At 39.1% G+C, this 27,293-nt stretch overlaps 1 protein-coding gene across 1 annotated transcript in view; it reads left to right on the plus strand.

Moving 5' to 3' along the window:
• Window positions 1–27,293, plus strand: part of LOC141787582 (synaptosomal-associated protein 25-A-like) — a 56,232-nt gene that overhangs the window by 26,157 nt on the left and 2,782 nt on the right. The window contains exons 4-7 of the mRNA XM_074666088.1: window positions 12,422–12,470; window positions 22,105–22,222; window positions 25,961–26,080; window positions 26,974–27,118. Coding sequence (XP_074522189.1) covers window positions 12,422–12,470; window positions 22,105–22,222; window positions 25,961–26,080; window positions 26,974–27,118 — 432 coding nt within the window. The remainder of the gene's footprint in view (window positions 1–12,421; window positions 12,471–22,104; window positions 22,223–25,960; window positions 26,081–26,973; window positions 27,119–27,293) is intronic.

The following is a 27,293-nucleotide window of genomic DNA, read 5'->3' on the forward strand; positions in this document are numbered from 1 at the left end:
TCATCCAAACCAAACTGTTCTCCGACCTTTAGGTAACAGAAACTAAAGGAACTGTCAAAAAGTTTGTAGTTAGTAAGTTAGTGACTGTGGCTTCAGCCCCTTTTACATGGCAAAGGATAGAACTGCTGAGCTGGTTTCAAAGGCAGTGACAGGGGTGAGGCTGGGGCAGATGATGAGCTGCTCTTTGTTGTGTCTTACTGATTAAAATGTGGGGTGACCTTGATTCAGCCTTCAGAGAGTGTACAACAACAATAAGCTCCTGTGTCATTCTGTAATGATAGAAAGTGTAAAATCAGCTGTCAGCCGACAGTTTAACCCTAAAGAGCCCGGCGTACAATTAGCATATTACGTTTCGATTGGTGGTAGATTTGAAATAAAAAAAATAGATCAATCATTCTTTTTTTGCATTTAAATGAACACCTCATCATGTGTTTTACATTTACATTTCTGAGGGATACAGCTATGAAATGTCTGTATTTAGAAAAACATGTCAAATTTTCATTGTTTTATGGTTTATTGCACTTGTTAGCAAATGATTTAGTTAGTCTGGACACAAGCCTGTACATTTTACTGATGCCGGGATATAAGGGTTGTACTGATGCAAAAAGTGACTCTAAAACATGTAAAGGATAAAGATATGCTGTGGCATTCTTGGTGTGCAAGGTCATGAAGGGCTAAGTGCCCCATATACTCAGATTATTATGGTGTGTTCCATTTGACCTCAGAAGTCAGAATTTACAAGTTCAGAGTGGGAAATTTCAACTGGAACACCTCCTGAATTTCCTAATGGGAAGTCGGCAGATTCACACCATCCCTGAATTTACAATCAAAGATGGCTGCCCCTGGTGTAAACAGTAATTAAGCTCCTGTTATGTTCCGTTAATAGCATTTCTGGCTAGTGTTTGTCGCATTATCGGCCGTATACATAGTATTACTCTATGTTTGTGTACAGAAATATTGCTGTTATGGCAAGTTTTTCCGACTTGGCAAACGCTTTTAACTCTGATGATGATTTCATTCCCACTCACAATGTAAATTAAATGCAGCAATATTCTTCTTTGCAGTGGTTGCTTAAAATCCCAACCTCAACTGTTTGCTGCATGTCTTTTTCTTCTCTACTTCCAACATTTCCTCTCTTCAGCTGTCCTTAGGGAAAATGCCTGAAACACAACTTTATAAAAAAAAAAAAAAAAGAAGAAGAGAGAGTAAATGAAGCCAAAACAAAGTGTTAGTTAGTTCAATCTACTTAGAATTAATACTGAAACAAAATAAAACATGTTGACTCCATGAACATTCAAGGTTGGGGGAAAAAAAGAATAAAAAGTGCAGAATATAGAAATTATGACACCAAAAACTCAGTGGATAAAGCGTTATACAGGATATTATGCTAGCCATGGTAATGAACATGTGCTTAAACCAAGCAGAAACCTCTATTCTAAAAATATGAACTGAAGTGGAAGTGCTGTCTGCATAAACCACGTACACACCAAGCCACAGAAGCTGGAATTAACATTTTTACAGTCCAGCAAGGGGGATGGGGGGTATAGCCTTTTCTTTTATCTGAAGCCATTATACTTCTGGGCTTCGCACATGTAGCTGCCTGTGAAGAGGCAGAAGACCCTCTTCACCTCATCCCAACTAGAAAGAATCTAGATTGAGTTCAGCTTTTCCAGTATGACCAATCTGATCAACGCTGGGCTCAGACATTATACAGTCTACGGTCCCATGGTTCAGTTTGTGTTTATTGTTTATGTTATTTTAGCTGCTGACATAGTTTTATCATGAACCTGTGATGGATTTAATATTCAGTGATGTGGGTGAGATGTTTTCAGAGAGCTGTGGTTGGCCATCATATTGCTCGTACTGTCAAAGACGTGATGATGAGTTTGTGTTGGCTTGATCAAGTTTAAGGAAGCTTTAAGTTTAAGTTAGCATTTCAAAGCTGATCTTCCTGCTTTTATTGGTGTAAAGTTCTTACTTTGAGCATCTGGCTCCAGCTCTTACCTTCAGGGCCTTTTTAGATAAGATAAAAAATAAAAGCTGTTGTGTTTCAGCCTTATTTACTTGGAAACTGTGTTTAGGTAACTCCCAAAATGAGTTCTTGTAAAGGTTGTACTGTTGGACTCTTTCCAGACAAAATTTACCTTTTCAGAGTCTGTTCTCCATCCTCCTCTTCTTTGTTGGTCACTACTCTGCTGAGGTATGCCCAGGTGCATTGTGGTTCTTGGTGGTGTTTCAGCGCTGCTAACATAATCCAGCATTTTTATATTATGTTCGTTCATTTTTATGTTGTCATGTGAACAGAGATTTTTTTTAACCACAGAGGTCAGACTTTTTTTAATGGAGTCGTTCTTGTGAAAACAAGGCTTCAGAAACGATTCGCTGCCAAACCCCTGAGACCAGCCACTGTGTCCTAATGAGACAGAGCCACTAGAGACAGAGCGAGACCTGCGGCTGACCTGAACACTGATCTGCTCCATGAACAAGCCTCTCAGTGACAGAGGCAGCATATCTGACATTTGAAGATAATGCCAGGGGAATGCCATTTGTTCAATTCAGCTGTTAGTCTGTGATTTGAAAATGCCCTGCAGTTTGTTAGCACACTGTGTGTCTCTCTGTGACGCTCCCTGATGGTATAGATCTGGAGCTGAAACAAGTCAAAGACAAACAGCCAGTGTGTCATGTTTTAGCTTCTTTCTCATCTCTGTCTGACAACATGCTCTTTATTCCTCTCACTTAGCATCTCTCATGAGGAACAGGCTTGATATAGACTGGAGCAATAAAGCTGCATGGATTATAGATGAGGCTCAACATGCCTCTTTGTATAATACAGATGTTATATAACGATCTCTATGTTTATATGAGTTTATAGACTGAATAACCTTTCCCTTATAACCCCTGAAGTGACTGGAGGTTTTACTTTTCTGACAGGGGTCAAAACGAACCATTGATTTTATTTTCTTATCAGGATTTATTGATCTGTGCAGAGCCCCTGAGGGGAAATTGAGGAAAAATAAATAAATAAAGATTTACTTGAGATCTTTTGCGAGATCTTGCAAATGTTATCTCAGTTGTGATTGGTCAGTGTATGTACTGCCAGATCAACTCAAACAAAACAGTGCACACCGATCGGAGAGATTCATTGAATTTTAATTTGAGATTAGCCTCAAATGTAAAGATATCAAATTGATTCTTGGATGTAGGCATGGTTGCCATATAAGCAAAAGACTTTTGAAAACAGCACTTAAAGCAAGGGGACTATCCCGTCGCAGATCTTACTCCAACCTGGCGGTTATGGTTGAATTCTTCAGCAACTTCCTGTTCCATTTTTTAGAGTGCATTGACACGGAAGTAATACACTGACCTTTGACCCCTATGACAAGATTTGCGAGATTTCACAAAAGTTTTGCAAGATCCAGAGAAAAGTTTTGTGAGGTCTCGAGAATATCTTTTTTTTTTTTCCATGTCCCCTCTGGGGCTCCGTAGAGCTATATGATACAGATTGTGAAACATAAAGAAAAGTCTTTTTTTTTTTTTTGTATACTTCTTGGTGATGAAAGTGAGTCTGACCCTAAACTCACAGTACACCTGTCTGTCCGTCTATCTGTCTTGTAAAGTGTAAGCACGTGCTAACCCTGCACGACCTCTCTTTTACAAGGGCTTACCATGTACTTACGCTAATTGAATAATTGCAGAGCAGTCAGAGCAGGAAACACTTTCACCTTGTGACCAATCTAAGATCTGTGAACTGATACCTGTGTGTTTAGGACTGTGCACATCAGATAGGATCCTTTTACTGCTGCTGCTCACACACAGTCGCAGTATTCCTCAATGACATTTGAAAGAGGGTTTACGCTGAGAAAGTTTTGGAGGAAAGCAGTGGCAGAGTTTTCCTCTGATAAGATGACGATAAATCCTGTCAGATGGTAGACATTTTCCCTGGAGGCACACTCAGGGTGGGGAGCTATAATGTCTTCATGCTGCTTTTCATTTTAGCTTATGAGTTTTTTTAAATCAAGAAGCTGACAGGTTAACGCGTCACTCCTCCTTTATCAAGCTCACTGTTCATCATACACTTCGTGGCTACTGACCACCTTCAAAAATGCATCAAAAATTTTCCAATTTCAACAGTTTTCCACTAACCTTGTCACTATTTTGTTTGTAGTGTGTGAGACAAAAAAGGTGGTCATTTATGAGTTAAGTTGAAAATTGATCAGAATTACAGTTAATCATGAAACCCAACATGGCTTACTAGTAAAGTTGTTGTTTCTCAACCAGGAGGTCTGGAGGTCAATCCCAGCCTCCCATCCTCTGCAGTAACATGATGAAGTGTCCTTAAGCAAGACACTGTTGACACCGGCTGTTATTCAATGGTGATACCAAGCCATTAACAGGTCACAAGCTGGAGTTCTCATTAGTGCTAGACCTGGGTAAATGGGGAGGTTTGTGTCAAGAAAGGTGTCTGAAGTAAAACTGTGCCACATTGATGAACCTACGGGACACGAAGCAGGAACCAGTGATCCCCTGTCAATCCCTTAAAATTTCAAACTTCTTTCATAAAAAATATTTTATCAGTCAGTTTTTGACCATTATTTTGTAAACTTTGACAACTTATTAGAAGAATTTTATTGTTCTTGTTGTTTTATTATAACATGGCCAGAAAACTTGTAGTAATGCTTATGCTGATTTTTTTTTTACTTGGCACATCAGTAATCCAAAGACACACCTTTAACAGTAGAAGATGGGAACAATCCCAACTCTTTGTCAAGTCCTTTAAATAATAGTGTAGAACAGTACTCTAAGGGATGATAGAAGTTGGACTTAGATTGTGTATATTAACTCAAATACTTATCTAAAAAAAACGACATCATTAAAATATATTTACTCAAACAGAAATTGTCACATTGCATTTTTTTAATCTGTTGTCACATCTTTACAGAATGATATTGAAGAGTTGCTGTTAAAACTGTGTCTAAAGAAGTCAAAATCCAAGACCCATATCATTCTTGTTAAGTCGTTTTGTTACATCAATACATCAAATTGTATTTAAAGGCTTTTCTCCTCGAAAATGTCTTTGAACTTTCACTTTGATTCTTATTGAGTTGTAAAGTAGCAGGTGGCTGTTTATTTGCAGTCTCCTAAACGTGTCAGCTATGCAGAGACGTGCTGTGATGAAGTCCCTGATTGGAAATCACAGACTATGGGTGCAACACCTTTGATGCCTCTGCTCTGAAAAGCTCTTACAGAGAAAGATCCAGTGATACTGAAGCTCATATGAAAACTGTTATCTTCACACCAGACCTGTGGAAACCAGAAATGAGAAACTGGGCGGTGTCTCAGAGTAAAACCTGATTAAAGAAGCCGAGGAGCTGAGAGAGATGAATATAAAAGTGATGAGGAGGAGAGTGTGAAGAGAGGAAGGACATGATGTTCAGATCCACTCACCATGTGCAGCAGAGAAACAGGATCTGACTGAGGAGCAGTTTGAGGTCTAAAATCAAAGAACGTGTTACACTCATGGATGTGATAGAGGCAATGATACAACAGACAACCAATGAAGTGCTACCTGGTTGAGAGAAATACTGACATTAGCTAATAATTCAAGTCACGGCTGAAGTATTCACATCTTATTTCCCTCTAAAAAAAGATAAAACAAAAACGTTTTTTAACTGAAAAAAAAATTGAGACTGAATGATGTTTTATGATGACATTTAGTTGTTACAGCAACATTTCAAACCAAAGACCAACACTTTTTGATGTGATACAGCTCTAAGATGCTTCTTTGTTTGTTGTGTTTAGATTACCATAAGGTATGAACAAACAAATGAAACAAAGGCATTTTGGCTTCGTTTGGAAATGTGGAACAAAAACAGGTCACAGAGTTATTCACACAGTAGCTGGAAACACAAACTATGTTATTTGGCTTTTTTAGATCACTCAAAACCCAAAGTCGAAAAACATGAATTTGCTGTTTACTTGGGTGAATTCCTTGAACTGTTTGGTTTACCACGATGCGACGAAAAAGCTCAGCCTTATAAAAATCCTGAAAATAAAAATGTTTTGATAAGTGTATCTGAGATAGACCAGGAAGTCATTTTTGATACGTACATAATATATTTTCACAATATTTAGTGAAATAAGAGTTGTTTGTATCTTGTCAACTGCCTTTAAGCCGAAAACAATCATGCCTTTTTCATCTTGTGGTGTGATTATCTTTTCTTGTTGTCAAAGACAGGAATTGTGTAAAAATCATCAGTCAGGAGTCTGCTACATCAGGCTGTAAGTGGCCATTATTGCAGTTCAGTGTGGCATGTTTTCTTACATTTGTTGTTTTGATCATGAACATGTTTCCTTTTTAAAGTTATATTTTCAGAATTTTTTGCGTTGATCTGTTGGACAGAAGAAGAGAGACAGGAAGAGCCGGAAAGAAATCTGGCAAATGGCTGAGATTAGAAGTGAAATCAGTGAAACCACCACTGTGACCACGACCATAGACTCTGTACTATAGTCTATATGATGTCACCCATTTGTTTTTGATACAGAGTTTTGAAGCGCATCATTGACATGGGGGCATACTGGAAATACTGAACTCAACCTAGCTTTGTTCTAGCTTGGATGAGGCACGTGAAAAACTTAATCCCCTGTACAGTGTGAGCAAATAAAGAATTTAGCTATATAATTAACTACATAATTTTGCAGGTGAAATCAGCGTTTGCATTTTTGAAAAATAAATGGTATTGATTTACATCCCACACAGTGTTCTGTGGAGATATAAGGGACATGGAGGTTAAATGAATGTTATTCAACGTGCAAACTCACTCATATCACCCCTTCATAAGTCAGAGTCCTGGTTGAACATAAAAGTCTGGTTGTGTCTCTGACACTGTGTGGGTGACTCTGAAATGCTGATGAGGCTTGTAAATGTTTTCTAAAGACAGAGTAATTTAAAATAACGTGTTCACCGTAATCAACCATGAACCATCATTACCTTGAATCAATGGTCTCATATTTAACACCACAGGCTCTGTCTGCAGTAGGTTTGTGTTCATGAGAAACACATGAGGTAGAACAGCTGTTAGATCCTCCATCTCTGTCTCCACACTGACTGGATTAGAATAGATTCCAGGAGACAGCAGAGTGGATGTCTGCATGAGAAATCAATACTTGGCTCAGAGGACGACTCTTAAAGTCGACACAACACTTACTATCTTTCATTGACTTTGCTGCCTTTCTTACTCTGTTTTATTCAATCTATTTCCCTCGTTTGTTACTTCACGTTCCACCCTGATGTCCTGCTTATACCATCTTCTTGACATCATTTGTGCAAGGAAATCTGACAATGACTGTCTTAAATTGATGTCAACTGTGAAGACACCACCTTTGTCCTTTAGGACATCATTTGAGCTGCAGAAATAAAGACCTTCACAGTCAACTGAGCTGGCTTAAAATGACTTTTCCACTAATTATTGCAAAAACACTAGCTCTGCCTCTAAAAATGGAAAAGAAGCAGAGAAGACAAAGGAGAGTTTAAAATATTTATCTCTATTAATCTCTTGATAAGTTGTCATCCCCTCTCATGCTCGTTTCCTGAGCTCAAATTTATTTTGGGAGGAGCTGCTGAAACATCTTAAGGTCGCAGACAGAGACTGTGACTCACTGTATTAGATGAAAGTGTGAAAACGAGCTGATAGACTGCCAGTGTGTGTGTGTGCATGTGTGTGTGTGTGTGTGTGTGTGTGTGTGTGTGTGTGTGTGTTTGTGTGTGTGTGTGTGTGTGTGTGTGTGTGTGTGTGTGTGTGTGTGTGTGTGTGTGTGTGTGTGTGTGTGTGTGTGTGTGTGTGACAGAGAGATAGGGAGTGTGCCTCTGTCTATGTGCCCGTGTTTAACCGGCCATACACAGAAATGTGTGGTCATCATGTTAGAGTGTGCCAGCTGGCGTGGTCAGATATCCTGTCCTGTGGTTCAGAAGCTATGACTGCACTCACATACCTTTGATATGAGGTAAACAAGCCTAAATAACAGATATTCAAAATAGAAAAGGTATGAACAATAGGGTACATAAAAGTGTGATTTGAGGTAAAATCATCTAAATAAAGGGCAAAAGTGAGTGGTTAAAGGAGCTGTGAGGAGTTTGAAAGTGATCTTGAAAAAGTCTCCCCTCTAGATATATGCCTGATTGTAATCCACACTTTAAAATGAGATTATCAGCGCCAATATAGCTGGTTACAGGTTATTTCAAAATGCTACTTCTTAGCTTCTCCATCGGGCCGAGCAGGACTGGATTAACTTACGGCATGTCTGGGTCTCTATGGCAACACCACGTCGTCTGACGAAGTTTAGAAGTGAGAAGAGATTGAAACACAGAGCTCTGTGTTTTCCTCTGCTGAAAACAATTTCTGTGATTAATTTTGTAGTGATGGTGGACACAGGAGCCTAACTGTCAGACAGAAGAAGGACAGAAGAACATTAAAAAGCCAAATAGCCTGCGCTAAAGGCTAACACAGGAGCCAAGCTGTTTGTGATAATGTCCATTCAAAGCCACAGTCAGCAGTTATTCTGCAGTGGTCTGTTCAAACTTGAGAGTCGATCAATAAAATGAAGAGTGAGGTTACGTTAGCTCTGCTTGGTAGATGACTGGCAGGACATAGCTAACCAGTATTTACTAATGTTACACATTACAGACATGTCTTAGAGCACCAGGCTGCCAGCTGGGCTAAATATAGACCGCTACTAAACTACTTACAAACTGACAGTTTTTAGTTGCTGTCACGTTAGCTTACAGTCAGAGAACAGGGCTGATGATAGCGCTAACATATAGCCAGCTACTACAATGTTTGCTTGATGTCACGTTTCAAACCATATCAGTAAATTCCTTACCTCGGCACGTTGTATTCAGTAAAAAGTTTTCTTGAACAAAGACAGTTGTTTGGATCCGATCTCAATTTAATTCTAATACAAACACACAACTCACTAAAAGTAAATTACAACAGTGTGCATAAATTTCCAGGCCAGAAAGTAGCAAGGCAGTCCAATTGAAACAGATATTTCTCATAGCCTCTTTAAAGCAGATTTGGGCCCTGACAGTGTGAGCAGTACATTGATACAAAGTGTGGAAAGGGTCAGGTTTTTTCCCCAAAGGGGTTCATATCAATTATAAACACTTGTCACAAGGAAATACCCCACACAGACTACCGACTAAATAAGTTGATCCATTGAGAAAATGATCCAAAAAGTCTATATTTGGTAGCACTCCCGTTTCATTGATTTATTCTTGTCAGCTAACAGGCTTTATCTATGTTAAACTGATTATTTCCATTTACCATAAGGACTAACATTAGCTTGCTTTTCCATTGTAAACCACATTAAACTCAACATTTCCATTGATGGTAGAGAAAGATGTTCTGTTTTGGTATCACGTCCATCTTCTTCACTTTGGTTGACACCTCTGTCGTTACAGGTTGTTTACTGATTTGGATTGTAATAGAAGCTTATGTTTTTGCCTCAGAGTCACCCACTGACTATACATAGAAAGGACACGGTGCCCTCAAAAGACTTTCCACCTAGCAGGGACCTTTGGCTGTGGAAAGCTCAGTGACTCTTGCACTAGCGTCTTTTAACATTTTTCTCTCACTGCTGCTCTACTCCTTAAATCCAGTACAGAACACTACAGGAGTCTCAACTGTGAAAACAGCTGTTATTCTTAATGACACATCCCCAACTTAATCAAATAACCAATTTAACACAATAACATCAAAAATGTTTAAGGAAATTTAAAGACATTTTTTAATCGTTGTTGTGTGTCCCATCTGTTAACATGATAGATGCAGGGTTTACTGCAGACAGTCAAAAGGGGGGGCTCTACGTCTTTTGGCTTCAGTCAGATGTATGCTCTGCTGTTGAGACCATCTGAGTCAGTTATTCCACACATCAGGGATTATACTGCCAGGGTAGTTTGTCCTGACATTTATACAAAATTGTCTGATCTGTTTTTCTTATTTTAAACATCTTTGTTTGCAAAACGCCCATCCTGAATAGAAAGTTAATCCAAAAATCTATTTCATTTTAAATGTAGCAAGCACTTATCAAATTGCCTCACAGTGGTGTAAAATATTTGTTATTTTTACCCTGTCATAGATTTTGATCATTGAGATAAATTGAGACTTTTGCAAACATTACAGATTGAATGTTATTTACTCCACAGCTCCACTTTTAAACACCATCATTACTAGATTATGATTTAATTGAATGTATTTATACATATTTTTCCATGTGGCTCCTCTTAATAAACTCATTTATTTCTAATTTGATTTCAGCCACAGAAACTTTCCACACACTCTCTGATGATTAACAGTTTCACTCCTCACTGATTCGGATCCATGACCGCGGTCTGATCTCTTTTGCAGTCAGTTTGATTGATATTAATATCAGTACTGTGTCTAACTGGCCTCCAGCACCGCTCACTATCTATCACTGCTCCAAGAAGGTCAGAGCACACTTTGATCCAAAGCATCTGACGCATGCACTGAACGGCCTTTACTCTTTAATATCCGTCACAGGAAGCCTCGGGCTTCTGAGGAGCACAGAGCTGTTGTTTTTACCATGTGCACACTGGTTAATAAAGTCCTCACTGTGTGTTTATTGAAGCGTGATATTATGTGGTGGAGCCTGGCGTATGCACGTTCAGAGAAGTACAAGCACATAGGTCTGTTAATGTTTTTTATATTTGTGATTGTGTTGGAGTGAGAGCTGGCTCTGAAAGCCAAATCTGAATGTAGCATCACAGGAGCTGTGCCATCAAATGTCTGATATAAGCCCAGTCAGCATGTTATTTGATGGACCAGTTTTCAGAATAATCTGTGCCACAAACATGAATACACTAGGATTTACTTCCCTCGAAATTTGAGGCTGTCACATTTTGGTTTTGACTCAATACATGTTAAGAAAAGGGGGTTGTACCTTCCCTCTAGTTTTTTATTCATTCATTTCAAATTATTTGGTTCGCTTTTATTTATTTTATTTTTTTTAAGCCAGCTTGCCATAAAGGTCAGAGTTTTCCTTCACTGTGTGAAGTTTCCTCTTTTTACTGGAGGGATTGGGTCTTGGGAAGGAAAAACATGGTATGAAGATACTGCTGCTCAATATTTGCAGGAACCAAATGGCAGCCAAAGCAAAATGTGAAACTTGGATGAGAGTTTATAGACTTTCTATTGTACAGTTCTTCCCACCCTTTCAGTGCACTATTTTGATATTTTAATTTTTTATTTTTTATTTCATTTTAATCAATGTGAATAGGATTTTTTGTACTTCTCTGTACATTGCTCCTTATAATAATAATAATAATAATTATTATTATTATTATATTATTATTATTATTATTATTATTATTATTATTATTATTATATAATTAATAATAATAATAATAATAATAATAATAATAATAATAATAATAATAATAATTATTATTATTATTATTATTATTATTATTATTATTATTATTATTATTATTATTATTATGGATGTGCTGATGAGCAGAAAAAAAGAAAGGAAAAGCCATAAAAAATCAGTCAGTTGCATGGGTGCTTTAATTAATGGGAAAATAAAGTCTAAAGTCCAGTTTGGGGTGTTGAATGGGAGCTTCACCCAGGAGACCACTTTTTATTTCCCATAAGTATGAGTTGTTTTCTTTTCACTTTAATATATCCAAAACAAGTGTTGAAAATTAACTCAATGTGAAAAATAAAGTATCACCACCTGTTTGACATGATAAAGTGACAAAACCTCTGCAGCTGACTGCTTGGAAAAAACTTGGAGTTGGATTCTGCCCGCTTTGGACAAAGCAAATCAATCTGATCCCTCTGTTTTCCATTCCCATGCCTTCTTAACGCAAAATTTTACAAACAGACTCTACCTTCATACAAAGTGCAGAGAGGAGAGTATCTAAAGGTGTTACATTTCTGAAAAACCTTTGGCAAGAAAATACTTTTTATCAAAAGAAATGATCCTTAAACTTCTGTCACAAGTTTGTAAAGCAGTACTGAAGCCTCTAAGTCACCTACAAAATCAAAAAAGACAAACCACGACAAGGTTTAATATCTGCTGCCATACTTATGTACAGCCTGCTACTAAAAGGCATTTTTTTCCACTAACCTCAGCAAAGATGTACTGTCAGGGATGAATTTGAGATACAAAATAAGCAGAATATAATATAATACTGCCATATAACACCACTCACACCCAGGCATGACTTTGTCCACAAGTCTCCAACATTAACACGAAGCAAAAGTTTGTTAGGTCTTGATTTATAACCTGATTTATTCTGATAGCTCTGTTCTTGCTCTGTTTGCCTTCACTGATCTGTCACCTTTATTTCTTTTTCCCCACCTTCTCCTCTCCTCTGCCTTTCTTTCTGTGTTTCTGTTAGAGTAAAGATGCTGGCATCAGGACTCTGGTCATGTTGGATGAGCAGGGAGGTAAGTTATAGGGAGAGAAACACTATCCCTCTGACACCTGTCCACACGTTTGACCTGCTTTACTACCACTCTTGTCCTTGCTGCTATTTCATGCTCTGTAATGGGAGAGATGCCATCAGCGGTGCGTCCAGTACAACACTGTCCAATCCCTCTTCACACTGTGCTGAGGAGGGTGACCATTATTGTTTTATAACTACAGAAGAAAATGTAATCTCTTTGAGCCTCGGCCAAGTCTTTAGAGGAAGTGTTTGAGCTAAAAGTGATTATACTGGACGTGACTGTTGAGCCAGCCTTCTGCTTTGCCTCCCACTAATACATTTTTATACTCACTGCTTGAAGAAGTACCATATTAAGTTCATCCATAATCCCTTTCTGATGATGTTTTTGCCACATTTAAAAGCTTTAAGGAAGTAATACTATAGCATAAAACCCTTGTTATTCTTAAATGTTATTCATCGCACCCTCTTGAACCTGGTTGCTCTGTTCTCTGGGGCTCCAACACAGAGAAAGGATAATGGACATTTTTCTCATCAGAGTTTAATAATCATATGAGACAAGAGGTTCTCAAATAAAGGCTGAATTAAAAATAAATAAATAAATAAACTGATAAGCATGAGAAAACAAAAGGTCCAGTGTTTTAAAGCCAGAGCTATAACATAGAACAAAAGCCAGGAAATCTGAATTCCTGCAGCGTTGATATCAACTTATTTTGTTCCAATCTGTCAATTTCTACATCCAACCACTTTCTGTAAGTGCAGCATCAGAGAAGTTTCAGTTTGCATTGCTCTATGTTTGGTTGTTCCAGCAATTTATGAACCTGTTAAGGACAGTTTCATTTTTATTTTTAAGTTTTGATGTTGGTTTGTTTGAGGTGTTAACGTTTTAGCCACAGAGGGATGCCGGTCAACTCCACTTCTTGGTTAAAAAACTGGAACTGAAGCTATGAACCACTACAGACAGGGTCAGCTCTATCACATTCATTAGAAGACTTATTTTAACAAAGTCAGACAAAAGTTCCAATCTCAGTGCAAGTGTTTGTTCTGTTTGGTACATTTTTAACATTTTACTTTGCCATTAGCCCCAGTCCACTTTTGCATTATTCTTGGTAGGTAACATACGTATTCTCCCACCGACAGTGCAGCATTAACTTTGTAAAAAAAATTTGTAAAAATAAATCTTTGTTAATTAGTCATTTACTCGTGACAAAGATTTGCATGATGATAAGCTAAAATAATTTACTAATGATAAAAACTCTGAAGAACTTGTGTTTTGTTTTGAGACGATAATGAGATCAAGTTGATTTATCCTTGTTTGATGATTTAATGTAAACATATTGTGTGGACCACGAGTTGTTTCATTATGCATAAAAACCACAGAGAGATGAACATGTCCATTGAAGATGCACTTCTACTCGGGGACTCTGGATGATCAGTGTAGCAGACTGCAGCTGTGGGTGATTTCTGTGATTAATTTTGTAGTGATGGTGGACACTGGAGCCAAGCTGTCAGACAGAAAAAGGACAGAGGAACAAAAGAGAGCTTAACAGGAGAGTAAAGGCTAAAACACAAGCTAAACAGTTATTCTGCAATGATCTGTTCAAACTTGAGAGTCTATCAATAAAATGAAGAGTGAGGTTACGTTAGCTCTGCTTGGTAGATGACTGGCAGGACGTAGCTAACCAGGATTTACTAACATTACACATTATGGACATGTCTTAGAGCACAGGACAGCTACTAAACTACGGTACAAAGTGACAAAGTTTGCTTGTTGTCATGTTCCAAACAACAGTGCTACTTAATTGTTGACAAAATGCCGTACCCCGTTGCGTTGTATCTGCTAAAAAGCTGTGCCTTGTTGAGAGGCATGTCTTCGCGACAGTGTGCGTAAGACTCAGGGCCAAAGGGAGTCTCTTTGCTTAAATTAAAACAGATCTTCCTCACAGCCTCTTTAAGTCCTACTTGTGACAGCGGGTAGTTTTCCCAGTTTGTGGTCATGAGCTCACTGTTTACAGTTAGTTGTCATCCAGCGTTTAGTCTCAGTAAAGAAATAACACCTCATGTTGCGATGCAAAGAGCTCTCCATATCTGACAGCTAAATTATTTTTAGACTGACTTCTGATTTACAAACAGCAACATCAAGTAAGTTGAGGGCAGACAGAGTGAAAAAAAAGATGCCAAGTTAGTTTTTTCTCCAGCTGACTTGACTCTGTAACTCTGGTGTCTCTTTTCTTTCTGACAGTCCTCTGACAGAGGTCACAGATATAATCCACTCTGCAGTTTTTACACGGTGTAGGAAACACTGACACTGACCACATGTATCTCTGCTGTCTGAGGAGCAATGCTTTTAAGACTTATAGGGCAGATTTTTGCTTCTGAGCTTCAACATTAAAGCGACCGGGGTTTAGCCGGTGCGTGTGTGGATGTAAGACACTTTAATTGTGTGTAGAGGAGCGTCCAGTCATGGCTTATGCAGATAATGTGTGTATGCATGTGTGTAACTAAAGGCCTGTACTCAGCTCCATGCCTGAAAGAGCAGCCTAATTGGCCTGTCAAAGGAACATATAGCCTGTTTCCCCTCTGTCTCTTCTTCTCCTGCTGTCTCCTTCCCCCCAGAGTAACGGCCGTTTCAGTGCACAGCTCACTGCTGTTAGCACAGGACGGCAATCAATTCACAGATTTAAATTACCCCTGCCTCTCAGCAAATGTCCTCTTAACCTGATCCCCCATCTGTCTCTCTCTGTCTTCCTCTTCCTCTTGTTTTCTTTTCACTACCTTTGCCTTCTCTCCTGACCTCTACATTCTTCCTGTTCCTTTTCCTATTGATCACTTAGTTAAATTCATGATGAAGCTCCTCTCAGTCTTCTTTTTCAGACACTTCTTTTATTTTAACAAAGAATAACCACCCATACCATCCTCTTTTGTTCAAGTTGTGTCTTTTAACACCAGAGTTTCCTTCGATATCACCTTGAAAATAACAGAAAAGACTCAAAACTAATGGTTTTGTGCACCTAGTATAATTAATCAAGTCTGGTTAAGCCGTAAACTATGGTGAAACTAATCCCCCTGCCTTTACACACACACACGTGCACACACACGCTCAGGTCCTACATGGGAGGAGATTTGTCATTCCTTGCAGTGATGTATTACCTGCAGTGGAGGTCTTGCTGCAGCTAATGAGTCCCTTCCTGCTCGCCTGTTACATGCATGTTGACCAGAATTACACCTCAGTCAGAGCTGATGGATTGCAGCTCCGCCTCTCTAAGCCCAAAGCAGCATCTCTCACTGTGGTATGAATGTAATCTCTACCAGGGGAAATGCAGGTGCCATTGTTTGCAGTGATAAAAGTTAATCACCTGAAGCTTTTAACCAGAGGCTGCAGTTTCCTGTTTTTTTCATCTACCTCCTCACCAGGGAAGAAGAGGATTTTTTAAACGTTATTTTTATGTCTGCTTTTCTGGTTCTTGAAAACTTATCTTCATATGGAAAGCTTGTCAAAAGTGACACAAATGAGTGTTAATAATTTTTGTAAAAATGTATATAAAACACACTTAATATTCAGGAATCAAATGCAAAGATCAAACAAACATCATCAAAAGACAAACCATGAAGGATATGTCATCAAAAACGTCCTCTCTTTGATTTTCAAATGTAACTCAGTTGATTGTCAATTTGTTTAAAAGATGTAAACTTCTTTATCTGTTCATTTGTTAACTCCGCTTAAAATTTGCTGCAATTAATACAAATTATGCAAAAAAAATGGCTAATAAGCCTGCCCACTTTCAGCTACCAAGGAAAAGGATCCAGTATCCCACTTAAAAAAAAAAGAAAAAGATCTGTAATCACGACGACCTCCAAACCCTCTAAGATCTGATAATAAGGATGTTATTTTGTTACATTAAGTTACATGAGTTGCATTTGCATCTTTTTCTCATCTGACAGCAGAAAAGAGCGACAGCCATGACCAACAATCTTTTTCTGGCTTTTTCTGACTGACCTGAGTTAGCTGTAATCTCTGCACCTCTCCACTTTAACTGACACACAGAAATAATCCAGATGCAGAAGCATGATGAAAACAAAACACACTGACAGTTAGCACATATGTTAGCGATTGTTGCTTTGAAAAACACAAAATGTCTGGACTTACATGAGTCTGAAAATCACAGACTACCCTAGCCCCACCAAAACCCCAAAACACAAACCTGATTGGAGATAAGTAATGATGAACACTTTGTATCATCCTCCCTACTCTGAGATTGTAAAGTTTTTTGTTTTTTCTCTTTGACCAGTGACATGTAGCCCTGATGCTCACACTCTCCTCTTTGTTTGAAACTGTGGGGAATTGGACATCAAGTTTAAACACTTAACCCTAGATTAAAGCATTTTACTCTGGGTCAGTCTGTCAGATTGTCATAGTAACGTGGCTACAGCTAGCTTGTCAGCAAGCTAATGATAAGTAGCTTACTTTTATAGTTGTGGATTTAACTGGAAATGAAACCCTTTCTCTTGCTTGCTGCTTGTTCATCCCTGATCTTAACCTGAGGTAGGTTTTGGAGGCATCTTGTACAGAATAAAATCATCTTGTTGTCAGACCTACTGTCATATTCATAACCGGAAGTGTACTACTGCACATCCAAGAAAGCCTTGATAGAAGTTCATCATCCCATGCAGCGAGCCTACACAGTGAATTACTGCATTCAAGTAGCTGTGTTGTTTTGAAGTAAAAAAAAACAGAACTGTGAGGTGTGGGAAGTATGCTGCTTTAATGAGAATAACCTTGTTAAACTCACTGGCTGTTTTCTGAACTGTCTACTACTCGAGTAGTGCCTACTATTTTGGCTGAAATTCTGTCATAGATAGTATGTGAAAACTTGCAAAATCTGCAGTATGCCAAAAATCCCCAGATGTCCGACTGATCCAGGAAAACTTTCTCAGTATGGAATAGACCAGTTTACCTGGCATACTGTTTCCACAATGCACAGTGCTAACGCTGTTTGTCTATGCAGGTGGCAGGTTTTGGTGAATTACCACCATCTACTGGATTGGGTTGGCATTACAACTACAATACAACAACGCTAACGTAAGATGGTCCATGAGATGGAAGTGAAGTGATGAAGAAACAACTGAAAATCTTGTTACTTCCAGTTATAAAAGAGGTGTTTACTTCTACAAATTCATCAGCCCATATAAAACAATAATTCACTTTTTAAACTATACGTGGATTAAATAGAAGTGGTTTTTCCATCAGCTGTAAAAATAAAAATCCCTTCCAGATTTATTTTCAGTAAACAATATAATTTTTGGTGTAAGATTAATATGATGATTCTGCTATGATATGATTAACAAAGTAATTAAAATGTCAAGATCTACTACTATAGTATACTACAAAACAGACCCAACAGATCAGTCCTACATACTACATGCAAAAGCAGTTGGAAGCATGCAGTGAGTTGGTGGTTTGGAAAACAGCCAGAGCCACTTTGTGATAGACAGGTTTGACCCTTTGGATAATATGTTACTTCATAGCTGTCAGTTTAAATGAAATTGAGTCCAAACATTTGATGGCTCGACTCTAAGACTCTGGGAGCTAATACAACCAAAGTCTTGCCATCAGTGCTAATAAATGTGCCAACACATTCATAACACTTGGTCAGTGCAGCTGAGAGAGAAACACAGCGCCACAGTTTCAGACTCAGCTCGGACAGATTCTAGCCCTAGTAAAAATATCTTTTACAGCGCATATTCTGAAAAAAACACTGTATGAAAGCTCAGGTGTAAATAATAGGATTAGTAATGGCTGAATTCCATTTAGCTGCCTCATTTCCAGGTCCCTGTTTTAAACGTATTGACTCACTGTCACACTGTCATGGCTCACTGGGACTACTGGGAAATCCAGAGCCCTTCTTAATGGAATAAGTAACACTGGTGCTTATCCTGCTTCCACTAATCAAAATGTCGGCTGTAATAGACGACCTGAGCCACACGTTTTGCCTGATTTGAATCACTCTGCTTCCTCATTGTAGAAAGTGACTGACTCAAAGGAGATGAGGGGGAGGAGGGGGAGGGAGAAAGGCCCTCACAGTAATCCTCCATCAGATGGGAGGGTTTAAGACTGAGGAGATAAACAATACCTCTCTCTTTCTCTCACGTTCCCCCTCTGCTCAATCCCTCTCTCTGCATGGGATTATTACCGCTCGATGCCATTTTGAGGTCGTGTGAAGAAACTTGTGGTTACACTGCTCGCGCACATGCAGAATAAGTGGCAGATTTCAGCCTTACAGGTGGCTGAAGACATGTCTTAATCCTTCTCCTGATCCTTTCTGCTAAGCTTTAAGATTTGCTTCTCATCTCTAAGGCGGGAAAAGAGAGAGTTCAGTCAGAGAGAGGAGCATTTGGACCAAAAGTCATTTTCTTTGTAAAGTATTTTTTGTGATTGTCCTGAGCTTGCTGTATCACACTGGGTGGCAGAACAATTTATTTATTGTGATACCACTTTCCATCTTTAGTGGGTGATACATCTGACCATAAATAACTCCTATTTGTTCCTTGAAACCAGTGCTTGGCTGCGATTTATTCTAGTAGCATGTACGACAGTTTTAGACGCAGTATCTGAGCTGCAGCCCCCACAGTTTCAAACGTAGTAGCATGGGTATATTAAAAATATAAATGCTATTCCAAGCAATAAACACATGCAATTTATATCTAATAAGTGCCATAATGTGAAGGCTCTGGTGTAAGGTGTTATATTAGTCCCTGTTGAGCTCCATCAGGACAGCTCGGTCCATAACCTTCATTAATATTCTTCACATATCGAATCATACCAGAGGTGTCGGCAAAGTGTCCCGCGGGTCTCCCCTCCTCCTCCTCTCTTAATCAGCTCACAGAGCTTCTCGATTAAAGCAAATTGATTGGTTGAGTTTTCTCCACACTTATCTCTTATCCTGAACATAACCTGATGGAGAGCTGGCTAGGTGTTAAGCAGAGGTAACCTATGCTGAACACCGAGCCTGGTGATCCACCCTGGTGAGAAGTGAACCACTTTTGTAGTACTAAAAACCTTAAGTCCATCCTGATGAGTGCAAATCTGACAGCTAAGTCCAAGGTTCAGGTGCAGACTTTCTTGATCACTTTCTAAAAAGTGTTGTGCAAAGCTCAACCTATGTTTGCCCCAATTCTAGTCAGAGTATCACATTACACCTTACATAAATATCAGTCAAATTTATCTGACAAGACAAATATTCACATTTATTCAAGATATTTTGACCATAAATAATGTTCCAACTGGTGAAGTGAGTGACAGAAGTTTGTTTCAATTACATTTTTATCTGAAGTAGGGTTGCAAAATTCAAGAAACTTTTAAAGTTAGAAACTTTCCATGTGAATTTTTTGGAGATTAAAGGAAATTAACAGGAATTATAAGGAATTTATATTAACTGCATTTACCTGGTCATATACATGTATAAATCTCAATTTGGTTTGTTATTGAGCAGACATACATGCAAATGTGTCTAATGCAATATTTCTATTTTTCTGAACTGGTTCAAATGAATCATTGCTATAGGCATGACGTAGCTTGCCTCTAAATTTATACACATTCTGACAAGTATATGTTACTTTAACTTAAAATGTGTCCATTACTTAAAGTTAATCCACACCATCAAATACATTCTCCTCAGTACCGTCATCAAAATTTACCTTGACAGGACTGTGAAGTAGTCATTGCTGATGATTAAATGTGCTTGATATTGTTTGCAGATTTATGGTACACAGTTGGATTTGCTATCAAGCATGTCATTTCAACCAATGTCTTTTTTGTAAATCTCATCCAAACTGATAAGAAGATAAAAAAGAGGGAAGAAATTACCTAAATTTCCAGTAACTAATTTAAGTTGACAGCAAAAAAAGAAAAAAAAAACTGAAAATTGCTCAAATTTCCATGGAAATTCTCAGGAAATTTTCCTGAAATTTACTGGAAATTTTCCACCTTTTTGCAACCCGAATCTGAAGAGTGTTGTACTTACTGCACTGGCATTATTCTTGCAATACCTTGAAACATAGATTGATATCTAGACTTGTCAACTAATGTGACTAACATTTAGTTTGATTACTCAAAATTAGACAAGTACACTGTAGCACTACATTATGTAATAACACCAAATATGTAATAATCTGCTGCATTTTGTCATAAAATTATTGAACGCAATGTGTTATAAACGTTGCCACATTATGTAATAAGGTCTTAGATATTGCATTACTTATTTCAAAATGTGGGGTTTCCTGAATGTAATAAGTAAGAACTTATTACATAATGCGGCAAAGTTTATCACATATTGCGTTCAATAATTTTATTACAAAATGTGTCCGATTATTACGAAATGTGTCGCTATTACATAGTGAAGTGAAAATTTATTACGTTATTACATATGGGGTGCTATTACATAATATTGCGTTACATGCACTTTGTAAGATTTGAGGTTTTGCTTTGTTTTGGGAGCAAGATAAGCAGAGATGAATAAAAGAAATCACTCATCTTTATAGAAAAAAACCTATAGCCAGATGAACTTGCATCTACTTTGCTTAGATTTATGAACCCAGAGAACCAGCTCCCTCGCATTTAATCATTTTGCAGAGGATTTCATGTCAAGGTTGCAACCAACCTGAACCCCTCTCCTTGTCTTTGTACTGCGTGTTGCTGTTCGAAGCCTCTCCACCATGAAGGCTACAGCAGAGCTGTAATAAACTGCTATTTTCTAACATCAGGTTTTTGTTCATGGATCACATGTTTCTGCTTGAACCTGTGTTTTATGGCTGTGTGTGTCCTCTTCAGCACAATGGGACTAATCAAACCTGAGGAGTTTTTCCTGGCAGACAAAATGCCCCCTTTCCACAGATGGAGATTACAGCTCTCCTGTCCTATAACCATTAACCAGGCAGAGAGAGGAGCTGACCTTGACTGAGCTTTTTCTAGCTCCCTCCATCTGAGTGTGCAGGAAGCTGTGGCTACTGAACGATGGTTTTCATGAAACACTTACTGAGAAACACAGTGTGTCGCTTTGGATGCAGGTAGGAAACAAAGCTGGGAAGAGTTACAGGAAAACAATAAAAACAAAGCCTGTAGATTACTGTCTGTAGTCCTTGAGTCAACAAATGTAGCCAACATCTCTGAAGCTTGTTGCCTGCTTTGCTTTCCGCATCGCACCCAAGCTTTTTGCCTCTTGCACTGTAGTGTAGAGCAGCACATCTCCAAAGACAAACCATTTCACTCCTCTCATGCCTTTGTCCTCACCAGAACAACTTGAACGTGTGGAGGAGGGCATGAACAAGGTGAACGCAGACCTGAAGGAGGCCGAGAAAGATTTAAAAGATATAGGACAGTGCTGTGGTCTGATTTGCCCATGTATTAAAAAGTAGGTACCGGTCAGGAGCCATGAGCTCTTGCCTGTCCAGTGCTGGTGGTGGTAGTGGTGATGTCTGATGTCTCTCTTGTCACAGTCAATGTCTTTTTTTGTCTCTTCTCCTTTGTCTCCCCTCTCTACTCCCCTCCCCTCCTTCCACCTGCGATTTCTTCTTCTCCTCCTCTTCTCTTCTCACGTGCTTTCGTTCTTTTGCTGGAAAAATGACAATGTGTTGGTAATCAGAGCAACTGGAGCGCATCGAGGAGGGGATGGACCAGATCAATAAGGACATGAAGGATGCAGAAAAGAATTTGAACAATCTAGGACAGTTCTGTGGTCTATGTTCATGTCCCTGTAACAAGTAGGTGCTGCCTGTGTCGCCTGACTGCATGTGTTTCAGTGCCTGCCTTCCTGCCTCTACCTGTGCGCCTGAGCATGATGAGCCGGGGTGTGAGTGGTCAGGCCCTGTGCCACCATGACACACACTCTGGACTGGCTCCCACCTTGCATGCATGTGTGAAAGTGTTTGATAGATGTGCATGCATGGATGACACACATTCGCACGATGCCACTTTACCAGCCCTCATGGCGGCTGTCCTCAGAAGCCCTTCATTAAACATTGGATGAGAAATTCTCTTCCAGCAGGTAGCAGCATCACCCCGGATCTGGGCCACGGGACCCCCCACCTCCCTGAACCTCTCCCTCCCATTCCCCACCCTGGCACCCTGCGGCATGACGCCTCATGCTGCATTCATATCCAACCAAAGAACTATTCAACTGGTTGCCTTCTCCACCACATGAATGTATCACTTTCTTCATTAAGGGAAACCGACATGTTGTTGCGCTTCATGTTTTACATCGTTAAATTAACGACACAAGGCCCTTTCTACGGTGGCCCTGAGAGCTCACAGCGCTACAACTTAAGAAAGCACATACAAAAAGACAAAACACAAGAAAATTAAGAAAATATCTTCAGCAATTTGACAACACGTGTGCAGCATTTAAAATGAGCTGCAAAGACCACAACACAATACATTAGAAAAATGCGCTGGAAATACACTATAACACAACGGAAGTGTTTCCAGAGGACAGGGATTTTCAGTCACAGCTCTATTTTGGTTAACTTTCTGTCAGTTGTATTGGGAAATGAAGTGAAAAGTGTTTGATTTAACATTGCATCACAGTATATGCACAGATCGCTCCACATCACCGCGAGGTGGCTTGGGCATTCCCAGTTACCAAAAGGAGTAAAAAGTGGCAGTAGACGGCGTTATGGTGGCAGAGTTTGTGAGCTCTCAGGGCCACCGTACCTTTCTGATCACAACAAGGCTCGCACAATCACAACATGTAGCAGAGCAGGTTTCACAACTAGTGATATATAATGAACATGTTAGAGCAGAAACATTGTCTCACATTTTGGTAACATGTTTTCTTTCTTTCTTGCTGTTGGTTTGATGATATCACTGTCACGTCTGAGCAGTTGATATAACACTGAAGCCAGCGAGTGGACGGCTTAGCCCAGCACAAAGAGAGGGGTCTAACAGCTAGCTTACTTCTTTATTAACACCATTTGAATCAGTGCTTTGTATCTGTTCTTGAGAGCACTGTTTATAAAGTACATTATTATTATTATACTCTCCAAACAACATTTAAGTGTCTTTATTAAGTCTTTGGATCAGAACCAGGTGAGTTGTCACCCAATGACAGCTTCATATTGACTTTATCAAACAAGACAATGATATTCATCTCCTCATCTGACTCCCTGCAAGAAAGAATCAACATGTACACTCAGTAACCAATGGACAGGATAGATGCAATAAATCCTTACTGGTGCAGTATACGTTGTGTTTTACGTGGATCCAGTTAAAGAGAATTTAATTTAGTTTTTAAAAGTGAAGGGAAAGGTACCTGAATCATTAATGATATTTGATAACTTCTATGGAAAGTTGAAAATTCAATGCACATTCACAGTTTTAAAGGAAGGGGAGGAAGTTCTCATTCTAAGCCGGAGCACAGCAGTTATCCTTCAGATTTATTTTCTGCAACCTAAATAAAAACTAGGTCGTAACTTGTATTATAAAAGAATTTGAACTCCCTAATGCACTGACAGAACACTGATTTCATAATCGAACACATACAGATAATATACACCATCTTTGGTACACATTCGAGGTCATATGAATGTGATGAATAATCCTCACCTCTCCTTCCTCAGAAATGTCCCACATAATGAAATTTCATACAAGAGTGAGGCAAAGTTGCTCTTAAATTGCTCTATAATACTATATTTCTAATGAAATGCTAACCTGATGCTGGATTTCTAATGCCAGTTTTGCCAAACTCCTGTGTGATCTGTTCTTTGGCCCTGAACAGCCAAACTATGGCCACTGAGTCATGTCTGAGCTAACGATTCTCTGGGACCCAAACATTTGCTGAGTTCACTCCCAGAGCTATAGAAAACACAAGCTGCTGACGGAAAAACCAAGAAAATTGAACTACCTTTCATTTTGTGCTGGGTTTAAACAGAGCTCATTTTTGTTTGTTTGAAGAGGGGCGTGATGATGTACAAACACAGCACACTGGATTAGCGTCTGTGCATGAAGAGTCAGGTTTAACTCTGCAGTGTTTTGTCCTTTTGAGGGATGGATTAACCAAAGAAAATCAAACACTGTCTGTTTGCTGAAAAGCAACTTATCTTTTTTTTCTGTTTTACACAGATGTTGTGTCCTTCATGGTGTTTTAAAAACACCATTGGACATTTTAACGATGGAAAACCCTTTTTTCTCCAGGGCTGAAATGGATCATGATGCAAGCTCACATCACAGTTTTGTTTCATGTGCATCACAGCCATTACTCTGTCGGAGCAGGCCACTTTTTAAAAAGCTACTACCTGACTTGGGGTTGAACTTATTTTCAGTATAAGCATATTTTTTGGCGTGTTTGGGGTCCACTTTGGTCGTGGTTTTTTGTCCCTTTTCTGGGTGCAGATCTTGTCTGTTCTATAGCTCTGTGGTCCTCCCTCTCATACGACATGTGTTATGTAAACCTGTGGTTATGTCATGTGCTCCATCTGATCTAGACTCTTTATATGTGGCAGCTCTGGGTCAAATAGCATGAAAAAAACGAATTCCTGCTTGTTGTTATAAACTGTCTGGAGCAGCTAATGGGTGTGGTTCACCACTGTTTTCTGTTATATAAAGGTTGACAGACATAACTTTATATTACTAATATAAAAAAGTCTACATCATTACATTGTGTCAGTGTTGGACTCCACCCATCAGGTTCTCTAAATGTAATAAAACAAGGTGACGAATTACATTTGCCTATTTGACTGTGAACTGTGTCTTACCGTCCTCCTCTTACTCATCCAGATGAAATGAAGGGCTGTCTTGCATGCAAAATGATCACTTCTCCATCTCTTCTTTGTTGGGGGTGGTTTTCTGCAATGGATCTAACTGTTTGGTTTTCTTTGAATAGATTCAGCATGTGTCTGATCCTGCTCCTCTTTATGTGTGTCTCCCTTCCTGTGTCATGTTAAATGTCTCTGCCCTGCATGTCCTCTCAGTCCACGTGTCTGCGTGTGTGTCCGTGTCTGGAGTCATGTTGTTATGTTCTGTGTTTGTGCTCTTCTCTATGTGCTTGTGGAGTATTTCTCTTAAAGGAAACACAATGCACATACTGTAAAAGCTTATTGTGCTCCAATTCAGTTCATCTGCATGTTAGATTATTCATGTTCAGTTATTAGCTAACAGCAATGCATGTATGTATAATTCAACATACGTGGCTGGCATGTTGCTTTAAGTAGGCTAAATGGCTCATTACTCTCTTATGCAGTGTATTTGAAAACATATATTTATGTATATGTTTTAACATTGATTTGTTAGAATACACACACTCCAGTGCAAACATGCATGTGCAGCATCACACACACCAATGCTAATACACATCGTCTTTAAATACATCAGAAACAAACACGTACATACAAATATATGCATATGCTCACACACACACACACACACACACACACACACACACACACACACACACACACACACACACACACACACACACAACCCTGACTGAATTGTGTGTGTGGTAGGATTAAGGGTGGGGGCCAGGCCTGGGGAGGAAACCAGGATGGAGTGGTGAACAGCCAGCCTGGAGCTCGAGTGGTGGATGAACGTGAACAGATGGCCATCAGTGGGGGCTTCATCCGCAGGTAAGTTTGTGTGTGTGTGTGTGTGTGTGTGTGTGTGTGTGTGTGTGTGTGTGTGTGTGTGTGTGTGTGTGTGTGTGTGTGTGTGTGTGTGTGTGTGTGTGTGTGTGTGTGTGTGTGTTTTTGTGTATGTGTGTGTGTGTGTAGGAGGTGTTCTTTCTTGTTCCCATGCGTCTACATATGTGCTTGTGTGTGTGATTCTGTTACACCTGTAATTATAGAAAATTATACAGAGCTTGTCCCAGAATAGGTTACCACTCTGACAGTCCATCAGCATAATAAATGTCAGCTGATGACCTCATTTTCCATAACGTTTTCTGCTATGTTTAGAAGAGCACAGACTGAGAGGACAGACTCTGCAGCATCTTCAGCATTGAGGCATCAGAGTTCATAGCTCTACTGCTGATTATCACTGAGGCAGAAATTAAAACAGACACTTGGTTGACATTTCTTTCCAGTGTATCAATGAATGAAGTGTTTGTAAATAAATATCTAAAAACAAGTATCAAAGAAATTATCTACACAGATGTCTGAGTGAGATGTCTTTATGATGCAGATGTTGTACTCCTCAGGTTCCTGGTCCTAAGGTTGGAACCACTGTATAATAAGCTGACATTTGTTAGAGGTTTAATAACCTCAGTGAATTCTAGATTATTGTCTTTTTATTACATCTTCTTTTCTTTTTCTGTTCCTTAAAAACAAGTGGATATAGAGTGCTGTCCATGGTGCTGAATCTTTCCAGAGACAGAGGCACTCCGTCATACTTGCTTGTGTCCACCTCTTGTTTTTTTTATCACTGACATTCAAACCCTAAATAATTAAGTTACATTTGAAAGGCTTCTACTTCTAATTTCTGGCAAATATTTTTCCCCTCTACCTCCTCTTGTGTGATTCAGGGTAACAGATGACGCCCGGGAGAATGAGATGGATGAGAACCTTGAGCAGGTGGGCGGGATCATTGGGAATCTGCGTCACATGGCCCTGGACATGGGCCAGGAGATTGACACCCAGAACCGCCAGATCGATAGGATCATGGAGAAGGTAATGTTCAAGAGACAGCCATGGAGAAAATGATGTTGTGACTTTGATGCTATGCTCAGCTCACCACTTTAAAAGCAGAGGGTGAAAATAAATTATTTCAGCTGATTTGAGGTAAAAGACTTTCTTAGCTGAGCAGCTGTTGTAGTGGAATGAAAGCTAAGCCTGAGAAGCTATG

This window comes from Halichoeres trimaculatus, unplaced genomic scaffold, assembly GCF_033239565.1.
Source record: "Halichoeres trimaculatus isolate MK-OKI-2021-1 unplaced genomic scaffold, fHalTri1.1 fHalTri1_scaffold_3, whole genome shotgun sequence".
In the NCBI taxonomy this organism is placed as follows: domain Eukaryota; kingdom Metazoa; phylum Chordata; class Actinopteri; order Labriformes; family Labridae; genus Halichoeres; species Halichoeres trimaculatus.